This window comes from Strigops habroptila, chromosome 11 (genome assembly GCF_004027225.2).
Source record: "Strigops habroptila isolate Jane chromosome 11, bStrHab1.2.pri, whole genome shotgun sequence".
Taxonomy (NCBI): Eukaryota; Metazoa; Chordata; class Aves; order Psittaciformes; family Psittacidae; genus Strigops; species Strigops habroptila.
Genome location: NC_046360.1, coordinates 24,141,604 through 24,166,950, shown reverse-complemented (window position 1 = coordinate 24,166,950; position 25,347 = coordinate 24,141,604). Strand labels below are relative to the sequence as shown.

General features: G+C 38.3%; 2 protein-coding genes across 14 annotated transcripts in view; one reads left to right on the top strand and one right to left on the bottom strand.

Annotated features, from left to right (window-relative positions):
* Nucleotides 1–6,220: 6,220 nt before the first annotated feature.
* On the top strand, nt 6,221–24,732 carry CHDH (choline dehydrogenase). Its single transcript, XM_030502310.1, has 9 exons — nt 6,221–6,638; nt 7,763–7,857; nt 9,960–10,753; nt 11,031–11,182; nt 14,653–14,782; nt 15,428–15,562; nt 16,343–16,485; nt 17,289–17,391; nt 17,958–24,732. Exons 3-9 carry the CDS (start codon nt 10,015–10,017, stop codon nt 18,374–18,376), a joined length of 1,821 nt encoding a protein of 606 aa, XP_030358170.1. The 5' UTR covers nt 6,221–6,638; nt 7,763–7,857; nt 9,960–10,014; the 3' UTR covers nt 18,377–24,732.
* Nucleotides 21,165–25,347, bottom strand: part of CACNA1D (calcium voltage-gated channel subunit alpha1 D) — a 185,519-nt gene continuing 181,336 nt past the window's right edge. For 12 of the 13 annotated variants that reach the window (XM_030502289.1, XM_030502301.1, XM_030502300.1 and 9 more), the window contains one exon: nt 22,922–25,144. In XM_030502289.1, the coding sequence (XP_030358149.1) occupies nt 24,851–25,144 (294 nt within the window). In that variant the 3' untranslated portion in view covers nt 22,922–24,850. Of the gene's footprint in view, nt 21,346–22,921; nt 25,145–25,347 lie in introns of those variants that run through there. The other variant, XM_030502297.1, reaches the window with a different exon arrangement.

Below are 25,347 nucleotides of genomic sequence, written 5' to 3'. Positions count from 1 at the left end.
TACCTTTCTCCATCTAAGTGCCCCCCTCTAATAGACAGGACTAATGCCAGCAGGGCAGCAGCTAACACTGCTTGCAAAAATCACCCCTCTCTATTAGAATGCATGTCTTGAATTGCATGGTGACTGGCAGTGACACTTGTTTTTACATGCAACTATTCCTACAAATATTTAGCAAAAATGTGAAACATCAACTTCTGTTCTCAATTTAAATGCAAATTCAAGGACACAAACATACTCCTGGGAGCCAAAGTTATCCATAATGCATTTAATGAAATGTGCCAACATGAAATTTTGAGCGTCTCTTTAAAAGGAGATTACATTACAAAATTAAGAATACTATTCTATTTTATGTCTACATGTACTTTTCATCATAAAGGATTTTAAAGGGTTTTAAATAAATAGGTACTATAACCACTTCTGAGGTTTAATAGATGACAAAACCAACCATTAGCTGTACTCCGTGAGAGTGATTATTATCCATTTTGTGACAACGATGGAGAAAAAAAACCAGTATTAACTGCATTAAAATAAAAGGATGCTATTTATTTTGAAGTTTACACAATCACTGCAACAGTATTTGAGCAGTTTACTAGAAACAGCTTAGGGAACATATTCATTAACATTTGAGCCCCAAGTACAAATGCAGAATTGAGGTAAAGGCATTGAGCAACTTTCTTAAAGAGAGACTTGATCAAGATCTGAGAGCTCAAATGTACATAGAAACAAACCTCAAAGCTCAAGTTTTCCATGTATCCCTATTTGAGCCATTGAGTAGTACAAACCTATAACTAATCAGTAACATATAGGTCCATGCTATGCATGACCAGTGTGCCAAGTGGCAAGGTTCACATAATTAGGCACAGAAGCTTAAATTTTGTATGAGGTCAACAACACATTAATCACACATAGGCTTTGCATGTACACACATATATCCAATATTTAATTGTAGCCTTCATCATTATACTTATTCCAGTCACACAAGGCCGTATTTTTTTAGCATGTCACATGGAAATTGCTTACAGAATGCCTTATTAAAAATGAATTTATTTTTCCTCTACTGTCAACATGGCTTAAGAGAGATGAGTGCCTTTTTGTTGTGTCCTTGCAAGTAGGATTGACTCAACAAGATGGAAGCCCTGTCTCCGTGCTAGTTTGGAAGATACAAACAGGGCAGTTCCAGAAAATGCAGATTGAAGGCAGTAATGAAGACCCTGTTAAAACAAAACTAACCAAACAAAAACCTCTGAAAATATCCAGATTATAATAACGGAACAAAGTGTCAGAAAAGATCAGATGTTAGTTCTCTGAGCTAAGGACAGAACAGGTGATCTTGAGCAGCCAAGGATAAGGCAGCATCACCGAGTTGTACAAATAGACAACAAACCCCTGCAATCCTGCACACCTGCAGGACAAGCCCTTGCAATGAAGTGAGAAACTCATCCATTTTTTCATATTCAAGGGTGAACACAGCCAGAATTTTGTGCTATAGAAATGCCCCAGCTTAACTGCTGAAACTACTCTGCTGCTTCATAAACCTCCTTCAAGCTAACAACTCATCAAAAGAGAAATCACTGAGCATCAGAAAGAAGTAATACTGAGGAGCTGGGGGCAAACTCCTAGAGTCCCAGCAAACAATTCCTTCATGAGGGAATGGCTATTTGGGCAGCTGATTCTAATAACTATTTCTAACCACCCTAACCATAACTGCTGGACACTTCTAATTATATGGCTGGTACGCTGTATAGTGAAACTAAGAGTTTAAACTTTCAGAGTGTTTTGAACACTGTAACTGATTTTTAATACTTACATATGATCTACTGTGCCACACTACACAGTTCATTTCAAAGGCTTTTTTTTTCCCTGCTGTTATCAAGGTGCTGCAAAAATACTCACGAACATGACAAGTGCTAGAGTTCGCAAACATTCATTTATTGAAAAGACATAAGAAAACACCACACATAGAAAGAACGCATTGCACTTCTAGAATAGTCCTGTTTTCTTTCTATTTAGATCTTATAACCTTGATACAGCAAACATTGGATTCAAGTGGAAAAATTAAGACTGAGGGGGTGAAAATACTACTATAAAAATCTTTAAGTTAATTTCTACTAAGAGTGAACAGAAGAATTTTCATCTTCATTTGAACAGGCACAACCTTGTGGACTTCGGTTTTCCCACATGAAGTTTTCCCTTGCCAATAAGAAGAAAAGTTTCAATAAGAAGAAATACTAGAAAAAAAGTGGCAGAATTTTTAATTACTGTTTGCTTCATGTGAAAAGGGAAGAATAAACTTTATTATGATGACTTTTGAATGTGGCTCATGATTTTTTTTTCCTTAAGGTGACAGATTCTGAATTAATTTCTAGAAAATATTCTACTTCTACTCAAATTGGCCTTCCACTAGCAAGGCTTAAAAATACACCAACTGAAAAGCATCAGCCTGGATTCTAGCACTTCATTAAGGACTTACATGTAACTGCTGCTTTGCACATTTAAACAGTGACAGATGCTCATGACACTTGGTGCTCTGCTAAACAGAACTGGAATATTTAAAAATCAATTCTGTTTTCTTTTATAGTCCTCTCAAGTTATTCATATTCTTGCAGACACTGGAGAAAAAATTAGTGTAAGTTGTTAGTATTAGATGTAAGAATACATTGTAAGAGACAATGTAGCAAAACTGGAGCAGGTTAAACTATAAAAAATCCTCAAGTGTCGCTAAGCCTAACGTATCCATATAGATAATACAGCAAACTCACTTTGAATGTGTTTCTTGTCAGAGCTTTTGTAGCTTGTAGCTTAAAAAAAGATAATGGCCTGCTTTTGTTTAAGTTTCTGACACTGAAGATAATCCTGATTTCTGCTAATCTATTTTAAAGAATTAGGACAGCAGAATTTTAGCATGTGGACCCATCCACTACTTTTCAGTGGTTTTGGTTCTTTTCTGCTTTTCTGTATTGTTTTATTCCTGAAAAATGTGTACTTACTTTTTCTTTTATTTACTCACTTTTTCCTATTGTGACTGTATTTACAGTGTCTCTAATAATTAACTTCCTTTTTTCCTAGCACATAACACCAACGAGTTATGCTCTTTACACAATAATACATTTTTTCTTTTGTCTTTGAACTATAATCTCAAGCATAGATGTTTTTTGTGCTTTTTTCCTAGTAAAACATTTCAAATTTCAGTATAGAATATCTTGCCATCAACCTCTAAAAAAGTTTAAGAGAAAGTATGCACCAGTGACTGCCAAACAAGAAGATAAATCTGTAGGGAAGCTTCTATCATGAGACAAAATTGTGTAATACATCTCTTTCACAATTATTTCAAACTTTGCTGATGATTTTAATAATTAAGCTGAAAAGACCTTGTAGAAAATAATTTTCCACCCATCAGGTAGTAGAGTCCAGAGCTGACAGATCATTTCTAAGTGAACATAACATTATAGTCATTAGTACCTTTGATATTCCTGTAATTGACCTACCCAAGCATTAATATATAAACAAATTATGGCCATACACACAGCCTTAAGGGCTCTGCTTTCACAAACCCACTATTTAAACATACTGTGATACAAACAATATAGATAGTAAAAATTCATTAACCTTTGTGCTAATTTATGTATTGGTCTACTGTCTTTCCAAGAGTTTTACTGTAGCATGAATCAATTGTAGTAATGCATATAGCAGAATCCATCCTGCTCTTACACTTGTAACAGAAAAACAAGACACCAGTTCCCATAAGATCATAATTATCAGCTCTAGAGACTGGTGCTTGGGAGTCTGCTCCATGTGAGGGTCAGGGCTGCACACAAGTAATTCAGGCTACATTTTTAGGACTAGCTTCAGCCACATCTTATGGGCAGAACTCATTGAAACTGCAGGAATCACCAAATTAACTCCCCCCTGGAAAAAAGAAATAAAAAATTTAAAAAATTATTGATTCTTATTAGTGTCATCAGAGTGCTTAAAAGCTCTAGCAAGGCACCAGGACTATGACTCCACTGCAGCTGGTGCTATACAACCAGAAATCAAAACCTTACTATTCACTCAAAAGAAAAGAAATAGAATAGTTCTTAAATGTGTGTATTTGATACTTATATACATTTTTTACTTTCTTGTACATACTGAACACATTTTCTATAGACTTATTTGCTTACTGAATTAAAGTATTGAAGGTGTATGAAATTATTCAAAGACTGCAAACCCCCATCAGCTTGGTTTCAAGTATTGTTAATCACTACAAACCATTTATATCAACTATGCATTTAGTTCCACAGGGGACAATTACTCTTTTCCATTAATGAATAATTATTCAGAAGTTCAGTTTGGTGCCTGAGTATGAATAATTAACCACCCAGAGACTGTCCACTATTCTCTGCTTATCTAAGAGCAAAAACATTAACAAGCAGTTATCCCAGAGAATTCTTAATCATCCAATACATTCCAAGCAGAGCAATAAGGAAGGACTTAGGAAAATAATCAACACCTGCAAGCAATATTGAAGATACTGTAGGAGAGACTATTGTCATTACAAGATGTCAGGAGAGAGAGCAAGTTATGACGATTATCTTGATTAGTCTTCATTATATCATTGTTATTATACCATGAGTACTCTGAATGGGACAAGACTCTTGCATTCATTCTCCAACAGCCCTCAAGAGCAGTTGATACCTACCTTGGAGAAGTCTAGCCACCCTGATAAAGAATAAGTAAATTATTGTGTCCGGACAAGATAAAAGGAAGTCATGGGACACTATGCCCTTGAAACAGCAATAAAAGTAGACCAAACCGTTGGAATCAGCAAGTTTTGAGAAACATAGTCATGGACAACAGCCAGAGAACAACAGGGCATGCGCAAAAACAGAGTTCATCTAGTGGACACAGTGAGGAAGACTATCAAAGACCACCAGAGGACCCCCGAAAACCACCTAAGAGACTGCATGCACATGCGTATAGAACATTTACATATAATAATGAGTTCTAAGAAAATTATGAATATGTTAATGGTTTCTTGGAAAAGTAATGCATATGTATGGTTTATCCTAATAAAAACTCATACTTAAACCACCATGCACACATTAGGTGGAGCAATCCACTGTATGTCCAGCGCTGCAATAAAGGATACCTGCTTTCTAAAATTCTAAATTGAGTCTTGGAGAGTTCTTTGACCAACTTTCATAGCAACACAGTAGCATTGACTTTTTGCACAAACCCAATCCTTGGCAATTCCCCAATGAATGTTATGGGATCTTCTCCTTACCACGATCTTTGAATGCAGTTTAGCCTACAACAAACTTGCATGGAAGCAGGATGTACTGAAGATACTTAGAGGAAAAAGCCAGTAGAAAAGTATGAAAGTGACAAAGGTCCTGTAATATTCTTAGTACTTTTGGCTGCCAAGTGGGATACTGTTGAGAACTATTGTTGAATGCACACCTACCACTGATGACTGCTACAGCTAGTGGTCATTGCTGAGGTAATGAGTTAGTTAACACACACTGGGGTGATAGGGCAATTTGTTTTACTATTAGCTCACTTCCAAACCAACCTGTTTTGGAAATATGCATCCCAGAGGTCAGGGTCGCCATTAAAGCCTTGAACTGCAAATTCCAGCTCAAGTTACAAGCACAGCCCTTCAACGCTGGTTCCACACGCCAACCCAGCACGCACCAGACCTCGGGACCCCTCCTCACGGCAGCTTTCCAGCTGCTCCCCCCTTCAGCTCCGCCACGTTACAGCTCCCAGCGCTTCCGTTGGAAAATGGCTGTTGCAGCCAAGGCGACACAGTTTGAGGAAAAATAATGTTGTCTATCCCACTTATGGGCTGGATGAAAAAGTGAAAGCCCGCCCGGGAAGGGTCGGGAGGCCGCCTCAGCTGCCCCGCTTCCCCGGCTCCGGCCTCTCCTGGAGGCCGCGGGGAGTGCTCGCTCGCAGCCCTGTTTCGGTGTGCGGGAGGCGGCGGACTTCGGCCCGCTGTCGCTGTGCCCGGTTTCGAAATGGCACGAAGTCGCTCTGACACACCTTTCACAGGCCAAAGGGTGCATTCCCGTGGGAAGTTCCACCCGCTCCTCCGCGGACCTCTCCCCTTGCCGGGGCCAGTCCCTAGCGCGGGGGCCCCGTCGCCGCAGCCCGCGCCCTCCCACCGGGGGCCCCATCGCTTCACAGGGACTGCCCCCCTGCTCCGCGCTGGGGAGCGGCGGCGGGCAAGTACCGCGGGGACTGCCTGCGCAGGCCGAGCGAGTGAGCGGGGCCGCAGCCGGCGGGCAAAGGAGGCTCTAGCGGGCGTCCCTGGGAGCCGTGAGAAGGGCGGGCCAGGGGAGGGCGGGAGAGGGGAGCGAAGCGGCAGCGGGTGCCGACGCTCGGCAGCGCGGCTCTCGCAGCTCCACCGCCGGTGGCCACGCCGCACACCCACAAGCGGCTCTAAGGGAGGCATAGGCCTCCCCATCCTGCGGAGGGGACCGGGACAGGCTCGTGATCGCCCTTCTCGGAGCGCCCGCCCCAGTCCCCGGCCTTTGTGTGGTGCAAGAGCTGCTCCAGGCTCCCCGAGCAGGACCGCGGGCAGCCCGCAGAAGTTCACAGCAGCCGGATGCCCTAGGCCGGCACATACTTTTGTTCCTAAAGGAGGAAACGGTGAGGTAAGTGGGCTTGGACAGTTCAGCCATGAAAATGAAACTTACAAGGTTTCTGTAACTGAATGAACTTTCTTACTAGCAGAATTAGAAGGGAAAGTTAGTCCAAAACACTCTCACAGCAGGTGAATTTAAACTGTGTACACAGTCTGCAGTGGGGGAAGAAATGAAAAAAGGCAAGAGCTGCTGTTACCCGAGGGGCTGTTCCTTCTGCATCTTACACAGACAGGTCTGACAGGATTTGGCAGCACAGTGCTGTGAAGGGTAAGCCTCCAGCAAAGGTCTCACTCCTCTGCTACACCGTGTATTGTCCGTGCTGTTGGACAGCTCTGAGAGACGGTCATATTTTACATCTGCCAAAGAGGGTATTTGTGTAACTTTTTTAGATTAGCCACCTCATCCACCTACAGAACCATGTCATTACTGTTCATTTCTTCAATATATTCCTCCCTATGTGTGCAGGATATCTACCCCCCTCTCTTTGTTGTAGGCTACAAGTCTAAGATAAAGGTCCCTAGGCTGAATACTAGAACTTTTGCTTAGCTTTCTTAGAGAGGGTGAGCCAATTTAGCCCTTCAATGCCCTTTGCAGCCTCTTACACATCTTTTTGTATCTTTTTTGTGTCCCCCCTTTACTTAAAAAAAAAAAACAAAACAAACCCAAACAAAACCAACCCAACAAAAAAGTAACACATCGTTCACCTTCCACTGCTTCACTGGCCCTTAGAGAAGTCTATTTTCACAAAGCAGCATCTGTAAAGTTACAGAGTCGCAATGGTAGGTACACATGGGTCACCTCAGGGTTTATTTCTTACTCAAGCCTGATACTGCATTCTGAAACAAATTACCGATGATGCACAGAGCCCCAAACGCCTAATTTCAGAACTTCACTGCCCAATTCTACCTACCTGGTGTACGTTATTAAATGTACACCATTAAATGTTCTGGAGGAACAGAATTTTCCTGCTGAGATGCTACTGATCTCCTCCCTCTTGTAAGGCCACTATCCGTAGGCTTTGTTTAATAGTAATATCTGTAAATACGCACTTTAAAAAAATTAGCTCCATATTTTGAAGCTGCAGTGCAATACAGTGACTATATTTTATGTTGCTGCCGTATGCATTTCTGCAGGTCTGTCCACTGATGCCTGAGTAACATCTTACTAAACATTCATGAAGACATGCAGTAATATCCAGTAAGGCCCAAAACCCAACTTTTTGCTGGTGGTAAGTACAAAGCATTCCAGTAGAACCATGTTGTGTAAACCTGCTTATTTCTACATATTCTGTTTTGTCACAGCCACTAAGATATTTGAGAGGTGACCATAAAACTGTAGTTCCCTGGGTAAATTGGTTCAGCTTCCCTAGCACATCTCAGAGTCTTGGGTGACTCTACCTACTAACAACTTGATTTTTTCCAGTTACTGGAAAAAGCATATCCCTGCTGAAATACAGTTCTGAGAAACACCGCACAGCTTGTAAATTCTCCCTGGCAAAAAAGCGAGGTAAAACTAAGGAAAAGTTGAATGCAAAGATGCATTGAGTTACTTTTTGACTGACGTGCTTGTGTTCTGCAGAATTCCACAAGACTATCTTCTATAGAAGAACATGAACTATGCTAAACCCATGCATGCTTAGAGAGCTACATAGATTGTTTTAGAAACTAGTATTATCATGTTCTAATTTCAGGACTTCATGATCTCAGTCCTTGATACCAACCTGTTCAATACAAGGTTGAATTCTTCTAGGAGTTTCAAAGCCTACACATGAGAGAGGCTCTTAACAAATCAGCTTTGCAAAGGGCCTACACTTCTGTATTAGGACTCTGGCATGAGCCAAGACACAAACACTTCATCCTCTAACATCAATGCTGCCTCTGCAGTGTCACTTGAAATAGCATTTTCCGGAGCTCAGTACTGCTTATACTGTAGCAAGCTGTAGAACTACAGCCTCCAGGACTACCAAAGTCAGTCCCTGGATATACATGATTCCAGGTGTTCTGCAGAATCTACCCTCTTTACAGCCAAGAACTAGGTAGGTTGTAGGCTTTTAACAGCCATAATTCTGGTTAGGAGGCACAGTAATATTTAATGGCATTCTAGATACAATGTCAAAATAAAACAGCCAGTACTTAAATGTTGAACACCTGTAGCACAAAAATCTGAGGGTATACTTCCTCAGGAGTAATGCTGATCACTTTACCTCACCATGGTGAATCTCCACCAGAAAAAAAAAAATCAAACCAAATATCACTTTAAAGGGAAAAGGTATCTTTTCCAGATTATCACAGCCCAGGCCCACATTCTACCAAACCCAACAATAAAGTCCTGCAACCCACCAGTTCTGCAAGTGCTTCAGAATTTGTAATCCTCTTCATCACAAACAAAACAAAACACACACACACCCACCCCCCTATAGAGAGGTTTTCAAACTCCTCTGCTGCATCACAGGAAATTGCCAAACCTTCTCTTCCAAGAAAAAATCCTTTAATAGTCTCCACCTGTAGAAAGACAACCCCCCTCACCTTCAGCTGGGATCAATTTTGAATTAGCCAGGTGAGAATGAGTTTGAGGGTTTGTACAACCTATTACAGGTTTTCCTAAGAAGAGTAAAGGATGTATGCTTCTTCCCATCCTTTTCCCAAGAGGAAAAAACAATACGTTTGCATATGAGATTGTACATCAAATTGTAAATAAATATTGCTGTATGTGGAAGACTTTTAATGTTTATCAGCCTGCATACAGAGTTGGGCCTTAAGGGCTCGTGTGCTCTCACAAACTTTACATTGTAGAATTTCACCCTAGAAAATGAGTACAGTTCTGTTCCGCCTTTTAGTAAGAAAAAGCTGATTATTTCAGTGATTCATTAAGACACATTTTAGTGAAAAAAACCCATAAAAAACCACAGGCAGGATTTGGTTTTAGTAATAATTTAGAAAGTCACAGATTAACAGATTTTGCCTTTCCCTATGTTAGGAGACATGCTTCAAACCCCAGCAGCCCCTTAGGAGTAGCTGAAAACCAGTTTCACTGTTACACATTTGTTTTGTAGAGACATTGACCTAGATTTGGTCTGCCAGAAGGTACAGTGGTCAGACTCAGCACTTCCATTGTTGTGAATTGGCTAAGCAATATCACCGAGTGTCACAAACTTATGGAGAAGTTCCAGAGTAAATGTTTATTGGTTTATGAGCATTGTTGTTAACCTTTTAGATAGAGAGAATGGATAAAATACACCAGTTTTACCAGAAAATTACCAACATTTTAGAGAGCATGCACGATATGAATGCTTACATCTTAATTAGGATTTTTGTTTGTTTGCTTTTCCAGGGTAAAACACTGGATTTTTGTTAGAAATTCTGCAAGAGTGATACTACCAGTAAAGATGTCATACTTCATGAAAGGAGTTAAATGTTGCAGTCCTGTGAATCAGATGCACAAAGGAACAGGAACTCTGTTAAAGAACATACTGGGCATCACCGAACAACAGTTCAAAATTTCACATGCAGCTTCCCAGCTTAGTTCTGAAAAGGCAAACTGTTATAATTATGTCATTGTTGGAGCTGGATCAGCAGGGTGTGTATTAGCCAACAGATTGACAGAAGACCCTCTCAGTACTGTACTACTTTTGGAAGCAGGCCCTAAAGATACTCTTCTAGGTAGTAAAAGACTGATGTGGAAGATTCATATGCCTGCTGCATTAACATACAACCTCTGTGATGAGAAATATAACTGGTATTACCACACAACATCACAAAAGCATCTGGATAACCGAATTCTATACTGGCCCCGTGGGAGAGTGTGGGGTGGCTCTTCTTCTCTCAATGCAATGGTATACATTCGTGGGCATGCAGAAGATTATAATCGATGGAGCAGAGAAGGGGCTATAGGATGGGACTATGAGCACTGCTTGCCCTATTTTAAGAAGGCACAGACACATGAACTGGGGCCAGATCAGTATAGAGGTGGAAATGGACCCCTGTATGTGTCAAGAGGGAAAACAAACCATCCTCTTCATCATGCATTCCTGGAGGCAACCCAGCAAGCTGGGTATCCCTTCACAGATGATATGAATGGCTACCAGCAAGAAGGATTTGGCTGGATGGACATGACTGTGCACCAAGGTAAATCATAAAGGGGTCCTTAATTTGTGTTCCTGACCCACCAGTGGAACTTCAGAAAGCATTTTGGAATATGGACATATAAGTTGCACTGAACAGCTATGGCACTCTGTATTTACACCCCCTTCATTTCACAGCAGCTTGCTATTAGGCTAGTGTGTATTTCACTGAAAATTGCACTGCCATGCAAATCTTGATTCATAGTTAAGTTTGGGAAGGAGACTAGGTTTTCAGAATTTTTGATGAATACCGAACATGACTGTTTTGTTGTCCAATGTAGGTCAAAGATGGAGCACAGCTAGTGCTTACCTTCGCCCAGCCATATCACGCCCAAACCTGTCAGCTGCAGAGAGGACACTAGTAACAAAAATCTTGTTTCAAGGAACAAAATCCATTGGTGTTGAGTATGTGAAAAATGGGCAAAAGAAAAAGGTAAGAGATTTTTATTTTCCAGTATGAAATGTATGAGTCAAAGCAAAATCAATCTTTTAAAAACAAAATTTTATTAGAAGTGGCGCTGTTCAGATGCTATGTTTTCTTTTCCAGTAAAACAGTAGGTGATACTTCAGCTGAATCGATTTAGAGATTAATATCTCTATTATATTTCCATCTCTTGGTACTGATGGAGCAAGACGTAACTTGGTGTTACACAAGAGTACTGTGTAATGTTTCTGTTTGGAACCTGTGATGCAATCATGCACTGTCTCAGTGTACTGAATAGGGTGCTGAAATGCTGATGTTTCTGAAAAACAATTCTGAAAATGCTGTTCTGGCATAGGAAAATCTGTAAAAGCTAGATAATGAAATCTGGATGACTCAAAGGTAAATAATGAGTCATTCACTTTATTTTGCCATTATGTATTGAGTTTTGGGATAGTAATGATGAAACACAAATGATGAAATGTGCCTTACGGTTGCTTGTGAAATGAACATTTTTCAGTCTCAGTCCAACTTCCACTGAACATCAGGTCATGCGGAAGGAAGCTTGAATTGCCATTACAACTTACCTCTGTGGATAAACAGTTCATTTTATGCAGCTTTCAATCCATTGACTTTCATAAGACCTAAAAAATTCCCATTTCCCTTAACACTTTACTATTACAGCTGATTATGGAGTACGTAACTAGGAAATTGCCTAAAAGGGACTTGTATGTTAGTAAGATATTTAGTCACAAACAATTATAAAACAATTAAAAAGGGTAATAGTAATATCCTAAAGAGAGTACAAATTTTGATGGTTTGAGTTCAGCAAGGCTTACAAGACTCAACAGACAAGTGTTCTGTGACTGAACACCTTCTAAAAGTTAAAATGCAATTTAAATAAACTGTTCTTTCATTTTCTAATGCACAGAACAAATCTGTTCTTTTCTAAGTGGATTGTAATGATAATAATTTTGACAATGTAAAACAGAAGTTGCAGAAAATTTAATTATTTTCATGAGCTATTAAATGTCTGTGAAAACAGTGTCTCTCCTTGCTGTTGCTGTGCCAGTATCAAGATGAGTGCTGTTGGAGAAAGTCTTGGAAAGCTGATTACATGTGATCAAAGACCTTCTGAATACTGGATGACTTTAACCACAAAATTCTTTAATTGCTATGAATTTTCATACATATTAATACATTATGAATTATGCATAGTGAATAATATATATTTAGAGTACACCTTCAAAGGATTTCCCTCCCCCCCAACATGAAACTTGCAGGGCTTGTCTGCTTTTAGTTTCTGGAAAATTTTATACCTGTGAGGGTGGAAGAGCTAATAATTTTATTAATAACATCACAATGAAACACTTGATTATATTAAAGTGTTTTTGTTTTTACAGTCTATTTTAGGTAGGATCTCTTTTACATCAGTCATCAATAAAGTTAAAAGATCATTAAAACCAGATTCAAGCATGATTCAAAACCTGTTCATCAAGCCAGTGACTTAGTTGTTACTTCAGTAGACACTCAGAGCTCCCAGGACTCCCGTAAATCCTCTGACAAAAGTAGGGAAGGAAGGCTGAACATTCCTGGAGTTGCTGAGTTCAGATTCAAGCGGAAAAGTGTATTTAAAGGGGAAAAATGTTTTAATGTATCATAGACTAAGTAATGTTTCAAAGTCTGTTTTTCCTCTTTGCATGTTAGCTTTAAGCACAATGAAAGACTGTATGTGGAATAGGAATAACCACAGTGCTGACTTTGCAGTAAGTGTAGACCCAACGAGCATCATTTGAACACTCTCTGGAACAAACTGGCACCAGTTCTGTGTGTACCTAAGAAAATGTAAATGATATTTGTACAACATGCAAAATACATATCTAGGTATGGATTCAGCACTTACAGATATGCCGTGTTATTAGTTTTAACATACTAATGATTGGCCAGAGCAAAACAATAACAAACAAAAAACATCAGCACTGGCTATCTGTCAGCCAGTGTGATAAACAGTGGTAAACAGTGTGGAAAAAAATTACCAAAATTCATCGTCTTACTACATTTTGATCTTATTACTAGCAACAGTCTCATTCACCATCATTTCGTATAGCTGAGGTGTCATCCAAAAAGGACAGGATTACTACAAGTTAGTATGCACTCCATGCTAATCTGTTAATGCTTCACCATACTCCAGGAAAAAATAGCACTTTTTAATGTTGCTTTGGAAGCTAAATGTCTCATCTAAAATAAAACCAACGAGCTACTCATGACAGCACCTTACATTCTATGAAATTAGAGAATGAAAATGAGCAATACCAGATATGTTTCCTTGAACCGTTGTGGGTTTTGCTTGCTAACGAGAAGTTCAGGGGCATAATTTTGTACCTCATCTATTTTTTTCCTCACTGTGGCCACACTGATATATTAGAATTAACAGATACATGTTATGGTATTATTTTTGCAAATGTGTGTTGCTTTAAAACACTGGACTAGCTTAGGTATTATTATAATTTGCATACAATATAAATGTTGCTTACTTTTTGTTTCTTCTGTGGTGCAGTTATTCTTTCTTAAGGACAGGTGAATCTCAAATCTTTTTTTCTAATGTGCAACCATTTCTATTTAGAAATTTGGGGTGGATATAAAGGATATCTTACATTTCAACAGGCAACATATGTGTAATGAGGGAGGATGGAGTACATCCAATGTGTGCGTGTTCATGAGCCATCTCATTAGAATAGAAGGGGATAGTTTGAATGAGGTTGTGTGCACCCACATTATCCTCTTCCAAAGAGTAGAGGGAAAAGCAGGAGAGTACCAGTATTTTCTTACTTCATGCAGTTTTCCCTTTTAACAGTGAAAAGCACTAAGGGGTATAGTTCTGACTCAAAATGTAAAAGATGTGGCAACAGGAAAGAAGTAGCAAAACAGAATTATATATGTGCCTGCAGTCAGAGTTCTCCCAATAGTGCTTTAGTGGTTGAGGGGCTTCTGAGGACTACAGTCTACAGACTACAGAGCTATGAAACCAAGCATTAGTCTTGGTTGAATTAAGAAAATAAGCTCTTGATAATTTCTGAGCTAGCATGTTTCTGAATTCAAAATCTTCCTTAAGAGTTTCAGTTTTAATTTACAAATTGTTACTGAAACTGGAAGAGATGCTTAGCTGACTGATCCGAGTGTCATAGGCATTTTTTTCCTGGCAAGCAGCAGAGGAGTTTACTGGCAGCCATGGTACTGGCTGAGCTGAATGTCTGTGTGCCATACATACAATTTGAAGGGAATATAGAAATGATCAAAGTGAAACCTTGATCATTTCTCTCTGCAGAAACTCCTGGCAGGATAGGAATACATTTAAAATGAGAAGAATCTGAGGGAAGGGTGTCTAATCTGGATCAGAATAGCGTATTTGAAGCTCTTGACATGTTGCTTGCATTCAGATCAGGCTTAATAATGTTAGGACTTTTGTGCTCATTTCATTTTAGGCTTTTGCCAGTAAAGAAGTTATTTTAAGTGGAGGTGCCATAAATTCTCCACAGCTGCTTATGTTGTCTGGGATTGGCAATGCAGATGATCTAAAAAAACTGGGGATCCCTGTTGTTTGCCACCTTCCTGGTAATTTTATTTCTTTTAACCTTACATCTTCCTGTGGATGCAATTCAAAGATCACTAAATGAAATGAAGCCATGAAATTCAGTTGTCTCTATGTCAGGTTGTGTAGACTGAAAAGTAAGTGTTACAAATCAGTGGAAAACATGCATTGATTTTAGAACGGAGCAAGAAACTCCTACACTTTCTTCAGCACATTTAATAGTGAAAAATGCCTTTCTGAAAAATGCCACTGAGTACTTTTAAAATAAAGCAGCATACTTATAATTTAGAATTTCAAATTAGTTTTGATCCACAACAGATTGTATAAACTCCCACTGTCATATATATATTCAAAGATAGAAGGAATAACACCAAATTTTCCTTAAAACTAGAAAAACATGTACTGTATTTAGAAGTCATCTGGCAATTTTAGAACAAGTGATACGTCTGCCATTTAACTATTTTCATTCTAGTTATGCTATGTTTATGTAAAATCTTATTCTGACATGAGCAAAAGGCTGATGTGATTTTAGTCATCACTGCCCTTGTAAGAGGTTAGTTTAGTTCCCATTTGTGCTGTTTTCTGGTTGCAAATGCTATGTATAATTGTTCTGTGTGAAATAACTTCCCCCCTCCCCTCTCTCCTCATTTCTTCTCCCTCCTCCCCAGGAGTAGGCCAGAATCTTCAAGATCATTTAGAAGTGTACATCCAGCAAAAGTGCACCAAACCTATTACACTATACAATGCACAAAAGCCAGTTAACATGGTGAGAATTGGTCTAGAATGGCTTTGGAAGTTTACAGGTATGAAACAAAGTATGCAATCATTCTACCATTGATTGATTTAGAATTATTACAGTCTTTTATCCATGAATTCCAAAGCCTGGGAGCCTTCATATATTTTTTATTTTTATGTTTTGGGAAATAACTGGAGCTTGCAAATGGACTTAAACTATTTCTTTCTTTCTAAATCAGAATATTTCAAAATAGTTATTGTATCTGAATTATGGTGTTAGTATTTGACAACTTATGCTGGGTATGTGTGGCTTTTTACCATGCAAGTAAATATTGAGCGCTAATTTACAGTTTTAAATGGATATGAAAATAACATAATATGAGGTGAATTGTAGGCTCTTCATCTTTCCCCTTCAGGGCAGGTGCTGTGGATGGCTCTGCCTGTTAGCTGTGACTGATAACTATCCTGCATGTCGTGGAGCATGCAGTGCAGTAGTGTCACGATGCTGCAGTCAGTTCCCTTCACATCTGTTAGGATCCTGGGACCAAACCTGCCTCTGGAGTTAGACCCTAGGCCTGCCAATTACAGTGAGATAGCTGTAACATCCCACTCTCAAATAAGTGGAATTTCCAAAGTTATGCATATTTATATGTATCTAGTGATTAAGAAGCAGACGAAAGTGATTCACGTTGCTTAAATTACAAGCTGTTCAAAATGGATTTATGTTCCTTTTAATTGCCACATTATATACAAATTATTCATAGTAGTGAAACCAAGGGTTAAGAAGTGGATTTCTTGCTTTTTCGAGGTCTTTTAATGGCATATTCTCTCTCATTTACACTCTCTAGGTGAGGGAGCGACTGCCCACTTAGAATCTGGTGGGTTTATCCGAAGTGAACCAGGGGTTCCTCACCCTGACATTCAGTTCCACTTTCTCCCATCTCAGGTGATTGATCATGGTCGGGTTGCTTCCACAATGGAAGCTTACCAGGTGAGTTGTTGAAGGACATATTCCAGTAATATTTTGTAGTGATTAGCAAGAAGGCTTATGCTTTATTATAAATATTGATAATTTGGCTATATAACTAAGAATATTTTGTTCAGTATAACACAAAAGAGCTGGCTTAACCTCCAACATGGGGGAAAAAACCATGAGCTTGTTATTTGATATTGCTATCAAAATTTTTACTTTTTATCTCTGGGAAGGTAGGCAAGTATTGAACTGCTGTTTAAATATTTGCAGTAGCGAAGCACCATAGCGCTAGTGATTAGGACACCTTCGGGCTAGATGCTGTACAAAAACTAAAATGAGGTGTTCCACTGCAGTTTAGTCAAAGGTTTAAGTGAGAATGTATGAGGCCACTCACATATTCATTGGCATAAATCCAAGACCCATTTTAGACTATGATCTTGATCCAAAAGTGTGTGCTAATGCTGGGGAACTGTTCTTGAATATACCTTTTACTTCTTGCTAATCTCTTCAGTGATGATAGGTCTGCTTGCTGATTGCATTAGAATGCTCTGCTATTGCTAAATGGGAATGGTTGTATTTCAAATTAAAAGAACAGCTGTGAGTTGGTAAGACAGGTATATTCCCTTCCCTTATGGAATATCATATTTACTGCAAATTTATATAAAATGGAAAAATGTTCAATGGCATTTTCCATTAGCTCCCTTTAATGTTTACATTTGATTAATTTGTAAAGACTGTCCAAATTGAAAAAACAAACTTCATACTGAATTTGGAAATATGTCTCATGGGATTGCATCATAAGTGTAGTGTGGGTGTTGCAGGTCCATGTGGGACCCATGAGGAGCACGAGTGTGGGCTGGCTAAAGCTGAAGAGTACAGACCCAAATGACCATCCCATCATTGAGCCTAACTACATGTCAACAGGTAAATGTAGCCTCTCCTTGCTCTGATGTCAACTTACTTCCTGCCCATTTCAGTAGCAGATTTCCGTATCTGCTCAACACCAGAAGTTCTGGTTGGTGCATTGTTATTTATTTCTCATAAAAGGCAGCAACTATTAAAAGAGGCCATTGCGCAAAGCACCGTATAAACCAAAAGGAATTACCTGTTGGGGATGCAGTCAGGGTTCTTAGTGTTTGCTGCATCATATAGTTCATTTCATCCCCTCCTCTGCTTGTGAAGGAATAGATCTCACTTGCTTTATGCTGAGACTAGTGTCCTCGGCTAGACAGTGGGTAGAGTGAAATAAAGAGCAATTCTTCGTAACTCACCTATTTCCTTTTGGGACTGTGCAGTGTAAGTGACGGTTTTGTTCACAATGAGTGTAAATATCTGTGACTTTGAAAAACATCCCACTTTATTATGGTTTTCAGAGTGAGAGACTTCCCTCCAGCTTTTTCGCTTTGATGTTATTTTTTTCTGTTATGCACTCTGTATGTATTCCTAAATTAAGGGTGTACTTACAGTTTTCTTATTTTCTCTCCATACAGAAAGAGATATTTGGGAATTCCGCCAGTGTGTCAAGTTGACCAGAGAGATCTTTGCTCAGAAAGCTTTTGAAAAATTTCGGGGTCCTGAAATTCAACCAGGAAACCATGTTCAGTCTGACAAAGAAATAGATGCTTTCATAAGGCAGAAGGTAGACAGTGCTTATCATCCTTCCTGCACCTGTAAAATGGGTCAGCTTTCAGACAGCAGTGCTGTAGTCGATCCCCAAACAAAAGTTATTGGTGTTGAAAACTTAAGAGTAGTAGATGCTTCAATAATGCCTAGTATTGTAACTGGAAATTTGAATGCCCCAACTATTATGATAGCAGAGAAAGCTGCAGATATAATTAAGGGCCTCCCATCGCTTCAGGAGAAGAATGTTCCTGTATATAAGCCTAAGACCTTGGAAACACAGAGATAAACAAATGTTCTCACCCCCTAGATCTTTTGCTACTTAAGCTTTCATCAGCACATTGGTGTCTCATACTGAACACACCAACAAAATAAATACCATGCAAAACAATGTATCCTTTTAAAATAACAGTTTGAACCATTCTCTTCTCTAGCTATTCTTTTTTTTTTTTCTTTTCTGATCAGGTGGCTTAAGCAGCTTATTTTATTTAACAGGGATGGGGCATTCACAACTTCACTGAGCAACCTGTGCCAGTGCCTCACCACCCTCACAGTAAAGAACTTCTTCCTAATGTCTAATCTAAATCTCCCCTCTGTCAGTTTAAAGCAATTCCCCCTTGTCCTGTCGCTACATGTCCTTGTAAAAAGTCCCTCTCCAGCTTTCTTGTAGGCTCCTTTTAGGTACTGGAAGGCTGCTCTGAGGTCTCCCTGGAGTCTCTCTTCTCAGTGCTGAACAACTCCAGCTCTCTCAGCTTGACTTCATAGGAGAGGTGCTCCAGCCCGCAGAGCATTTTCGTGGCCTCCTCTGGACCTTTTGTGGTACAATTAAAATCTTTTGTAGAAGAGAAGCTATTTCTAAATGACAAGACAGTTGTGCACATAAACCAAAACTACCGTGCAATATCATGAGGAATAGGAGAGATTAATGTGTGCTATTATAGTATGCCTTGTTATTTAAAGGAAGGACTTTGGCTGCTGTGAGAGTGTTACCCAGGATAACAGCTAGTCAGTAATCCCCACATCCTGCAAAGAAAGGTTAAGTAAGCATTTATACAATTTCATATTCACAGGCCAAACTAGTTCATATCAGAATTAACAGGAGAGAGAGGAACCTGCATGTGTTCAGGATTTGTCAAATGTGGGGTTTTTTTTTTTATGAAGGAATGTACAGTTTACACATCCTCACTGAAAATCAGACTTCACCAAACCTAGGAGTCTGAATTGTATCGTATTCAGAAAGAAGACATATATAAGTTACCAGAAACTTACTTTCCTGAAAAATGTAGAACAGGGCCTGATATTTATATTTTTTGTTATATATACAGAATTTGTATATTCGTTATATTATCTTCAGATGTGTATAGCAAGATATAAGATCATTCATGGCTGTTTTCATGGCTGCTTTCTATATCAATCTAACTTTCAAGTACTGATTTAAAAAAAAAACAGACAAACAAAAGCAAACAACTAAAGAAACTGAGCTCATTGACTGAAATTGAATCCATTGAATTGTTTGGATTTATTAAGTATTCTAAAATAACTTGTGACTAAGCAGCTGTCAAATTTTAAAAGCAAAAGCTTCTGTAGTCTAAGATTGCTCAGGACTTGAGCTAAACAGAATAAACTTTTTTTTTCCCAGGGAAGAAAGGTGGAATTGTACAACATTTGAGCAGATCGTAAAAAAAGCTTGCTGACTCAGGTGTTGGCTAGAGGGACAACTGCAGATGTTTAAGGCAGATACTTCTACCTGGTGCTGCTTGCTGTAAGGCAGTGGTTGGAAGCCCTGCTGCTAACTGAGGGAAAGGACTTAATTCATTAGAGCATCTGCATAAAGATAAACAAAATTAGTGAGGATGGAAGATGATAGCAGTGAACTATGCTCCAAAAGGAGACAGGTAAAACCTTTCTATCTATGTGATGCATTCTTTTGGAATGAGGGGAAGAGCAAGAATATTTTAAGTAATAGGTGATTGAATAACTGTTAATGAGATAATTCATCTCATACAGCTGTGCTGTAATGAGACAATTCATTTCAGACAGCTGTGCATTTGAAGAAAGCGTATACTGTGAATGGTGTACCTGTTTATGGCAAATAGTTTTTATTCAGCACCTGTGCTTTTGAGATTTTCACTTAAAGGTATTCAGTAGGTATCTTAGTGTCATTTGAATATAAAGTATTAGAATACTCAGAGTAATATATACTGATGAGACTTACCACAGTCCTGTGCAGCTGAAAGGGGATGCAATTTGGAAAGATGGAATACTGAAGTTCCTGCATTTGCAGATGTACAACTTGAATTTCCATTCTAGGCATGCAGGATGGGAATTGTTACTATGCAACTGCAGAGAATTAACTAGCCACTGTCTTGCATAACGTATCTCTGAACATGCACAGAGCTATCCTCTGCCATTATGAAAAGCTCTAAAAAGATGAGGACATAGCAAAGTTAGATATACACCCCAAACCGCGTGTGTGTTTGTGTTCAGGTACACATTGCCCCATCGTGCAATCATCAGATTAATCAGGCATTTCTTCTGAAACATCACCATCTTTTCTTGGAGTTCTAAACATACATAGACACCATGCAGATTCCTCTCTTTCTAAACACTTGAATATTTTCGCTGCTGTGAACTGCAGTTGCTTTATTAATTTAGGCCTCACTAGACATGCTATAGAATGTTGAGGCTTCACATGACATTCCTTTGATGCAGTGCTAAAGAAATAGCTCATGTATTTGAAAGCTTTGTTGCCCCAGGGAAGTCTTTAGGTAGCATCAAGCTACCATTAGTTTCTCCTGCATTGGACCTGGTTGCTGATAGTGAATTCCTGTTAAAATTGTTCTTACTTCTAGCTGAGTCAAGTCTGCTAAGGGATACTTAGAACAGGTACAAGGTATTCTAATATGCTCTGTGGAGCACTGGCAGTCTGCTAGGTAAAATTAACCATCTTTTACACCATACGGGATTGCAGAACACAGGCTCATAATTCCAGAGTTTGACTTACTTAACAAAATAATACAGTGTGCAATTGAATATTATTCCCAGTTCTACCCAGATATTTTTTATGTAAATGCAGAGATGATACTACATAATGTATTCAAAACCAGTTAACTGTAAAAGCTGTTTGATGTAAGAATTTGGAAGTTACTAGACCTGCCAGCATGGCTTGAACCAGCAACGGTACTGCGAGTGAGCACACCAGCATTTCCATGGTAATAGCTTGCTGCAGATGCTTCAGACACAGTTGGAGGTCTCTGGCTGGAGACAATGAGATTAAGAAAGAAAAGTGACCAAAGTGTTTCTTTTGTACACATATTTCAATTCAAGGTGCTTTTAAAAGGCAGCAGAAAATAGCAGCATTTATAAAACTGCATTACATTTAATTCATGTAATGCCACTCAAGGTTTTGTACACCAGAACTTTTGATGTTTCTGCAGCTTAAGATCCTTTCCAAGTGTCTTATTTCAGTTAGGCTGCAACCAAATGAGGCAGCTATATAAACACTGAAGAACTGGAAAGGGGGCTTGGAACATGCATTTTCTGTAAAATAAACATACAAAACATATTTTGAGGACTAGTAAAAGCATTTAAGCATTTTTAAAAATTACAGTTAAAATGAAAAGTTACTGCAGAGAGAACCCAAGTGTATGTTATTACAGCGTTACAGTTTTTAGTCTCTATTCTTCTGTCATCCAAGCTCTAAAAACGAGACACTGTTCAAATAGGAATATATTTTACATATTCACTTGTTCAGTGAATTTGCTTCATGGTAAAAGACTTAGCAATTTTTAATTCTTTACTAATGTTTTCCGTCATTATATACATATACAAACAAATCTGAAAACTCATGAAATATGCTTTAAATGTTGAGATAACATCTAGTTTTTGTATTGAGTAATTATTATGATTGGCAGTATTTTAAGGATGCCAATTACCATGTAATTGTGAGTATATTGATTACTTTTTTGATATACTTATAAAATTGAACAGGTATTCTATGTATCCATATATATATATGTTTTCCTTTAAACCTTAACTATACAGAACATGGTTTGTAACTCAGTTTCCTTTATTACTTGGCATTTTTTAAGGACTATTTTCTCATAAAATAGCATATCTGCCCTAAAGAGTCTCTCATCAGACTACTGAATGCTGAGGACTAACAATACTGGCAAGAAAATACAGGGAAGTCAGCATAATGTTTTCTGTCTCATCAGAAAAATGATTGTCACTCAGCTCCATTTGCCAAATTTGATGTGCTATCAGAAGTCCATGCAGTTAAGTAACCTGGTCTGGGATTTTTTTTTGCCTCCTCATTTTTCAGTGTTCAATTTCAGTTGCCTTAAGGGTGGTTTTCAGAAGTGGGTACACCACAGTAGCTGGAAGTGAAAACTACTCATTTCAGAGTGACAGCAGATCCAGAAGGCTCTATTTTGGTCTCCTAAAGTTTGTTTCTGTAAGGTGGGAAAGTGTAACAGAGTGACTTACTACTGCATAACCTACCCAAGTGTTTGCTGGCAGACAGCATGAAAGATTTGTTTTGACATTTTAGGGGATTTTGGTCAGATTTTCCTCATTGTTTCCAAAGATCTGTAACTAGCGAAATAATAATCTCCTAGATAGCAGGGGAGTAACAGTAACCTTTTCCATAGGAACACTATAATCACTTCATATCTGTGTGGTTAACAGCAATCATTCATAAAAGACTGGCACACTATGATAATGTAGACTGATGACTATATCCCACACATTCTCATCCGTTCTCCAAACAGTGCAAAGAGATTTTACTTTTGGAGCTTCTTAGTGAAAAACTATTAGTAAAAGGAGTCCCAAGTATAATAAAATTATTACACAGTTTTATTTTGAAGAACATTTTGCATTTGTTTTAATACAAAATGATGTAGGTCAAGAAATAATTTACAAACCTTGAAGTTCTTATCCTGGCATTTGAAATAAGAATGATTTCAGAGGAAGTCTGTAAGCTATTCATAGGAAACTGTCATTATGTACAAAATGTTTATTGACATGTTTTAAACATCACATTTGTAAAAATGTGAACTGGATTGCTATCTAGCATATGATCTACAGGTAAAACCTGATAAGATAACTTGTTAGAACAAGTCTTTGTTATCCAGTGCTAACAAAATAGACAGTAGCTTTCAGTGTTTTTTGATTTTCCTCCAAGGACATTTCAGCCTCAAAGTCATTTCAGGGTTTTACTGCATTGTGAACAATATCTAAGCCCTCTCTTGGTTGCATAAAAATAAATCTTTGAAATAGGACACACAGAACAACAGAAAGGTAGAGGCAATAGTGTACTACTTATATCAAGGTTTTTGGTTCTGTGAAGAATCATTTTATCATATTTCTTCTCTTTCCAAGCAGAGTAAGTACTACTGAAGTAAACCATTTTCATTTACCTGTGAAATAAATTTCTGCCCGAGATGCTTTCTGTCAAAGTAGGGTATATGGATAACATACTTTGTCAAAATGAATTGTCTCATGACCAGTAATATCCTGGCATGAACTTGCCAATTTTTTTTAGGATTTTAATGCTTATTTTTACCATGGAATTAATAAAAAAATAAAATTAGAGCTTGGTTTTCAATCAAAATGTTAAAATAACATAAATATTATACCTTTCCAAGTATAAGATTGTAAATAGTCAACTGTGCATCCCTTATGCAAAGAGATTCATTTGACTCAATTAGGTAATTAAAAAAAAAAAAAAAATCTCTTCTGTTGCCAAGTTCAAACTTGACACTTTATCCCAAAAAGAGATTTACACTGAGAGAGGTGGCTCTATTTAAATATTTATGCTATAGATCTATATATTCCAAGTAAAAATACTTCTATCTAGAATTCTGTGGAGAGTTACAATAATTAGGGTCCATAAATATTGCTGCAGTTCAATTACGGTACAATAATTACAAAATATAGAACATCTCTTTACAAATACAAATCATTGTATATTACAATTCATTTACAATAATTTCTACTATATAATTTTTAGCAAACTATCTTATCTAATTCTACTATAACCTGGTTGCAAGTGCATTAGTAAGAATGCATTTATTCCAGTATATTTTGCCCTTAACGTGATAGTCATAAAACAGACTATCTGAATGATATTTTCCTATGTAAACTGGTGTTACATATGACAGATTACTCTTTATATAACTTCTTTTTCCATCGATCTCTAACAGGTAGAGCATGACAAACTGTATTTTAGAAGAGCATTAAGAAAAGAAATCAGGAGGCAAATTTGAAAACAACTTTAGAATGGATATGCAATGGGTAGCTGATATGCTATTGAGTACTGAGGTAATGACATTGTTGGTTGTCATCACTCATCTCTTGTTGCTATTTCCCACACAATTTTGTGCCAGACTTACACAGACGTTTTCATTGACAAAACCCTGCTCTACTAGGAAGGACAGCAGCACAAGGTTGAAAGACAGGCAAGATATTACACCTCAGAATCCCACTCTAGCCCTCAAAAAACCTGATTGTCACAATCTGCTTGGGTTCAAAATAACCTCATTCCTACAGAGGAACTGAAGATTCTGTGGGAGGAGACGACGTCCTGCAGCTCTGATCACATTTCGGCAACCTGGAGATAATAAATTTATTGGTTATGGCTTCCTTGAGGTGTGACATCACTTGTACAAAACTTGATTGGTTATTCACTCCAGCTAGTGCCTAGCATCTTTAAACTATGAGGCACTTTTTCTGTTATTAGAATCATTTTCCTTGCTAAATACTATAAGCTTGTAATGCATATCATTTCATCAGCTAAGTCTTCTTCATATCGTCCCGTTTCTGGTTCTTCATCACTGTAGCCAGGACCAAAATCTTGAAGTTCATAATCTTGTCTGCTTAAAATGGGAAACATATCCCCATTGGTCCCATTGCTAATATTTCCATTGAGAAGATTACTTGCTGCACTTTCCATCTCATCAATAGTCATATCACATGCATCAGCAATTTCGTGTTTTGTAGCTGAAACAAAGTTAGGGTCCTTTGCATACCTTCCTAGGCCTTCAGATATAAGTACCTGGCAGATGGAGGGAAGAGAATGAGATATACAGTGGAATTACAGAAGAACAGACAGGTCATTACAACATTTCTCATTTGTGAAAAATACTAGAAACCCCCTGCTGAATCACTATGGCAACCCACAGCAAAACTGTATGTATAAGAACAATCAAATCTAATCAACAGTCAAATGGCTCCAAACCACACTGTATCCATTATGTA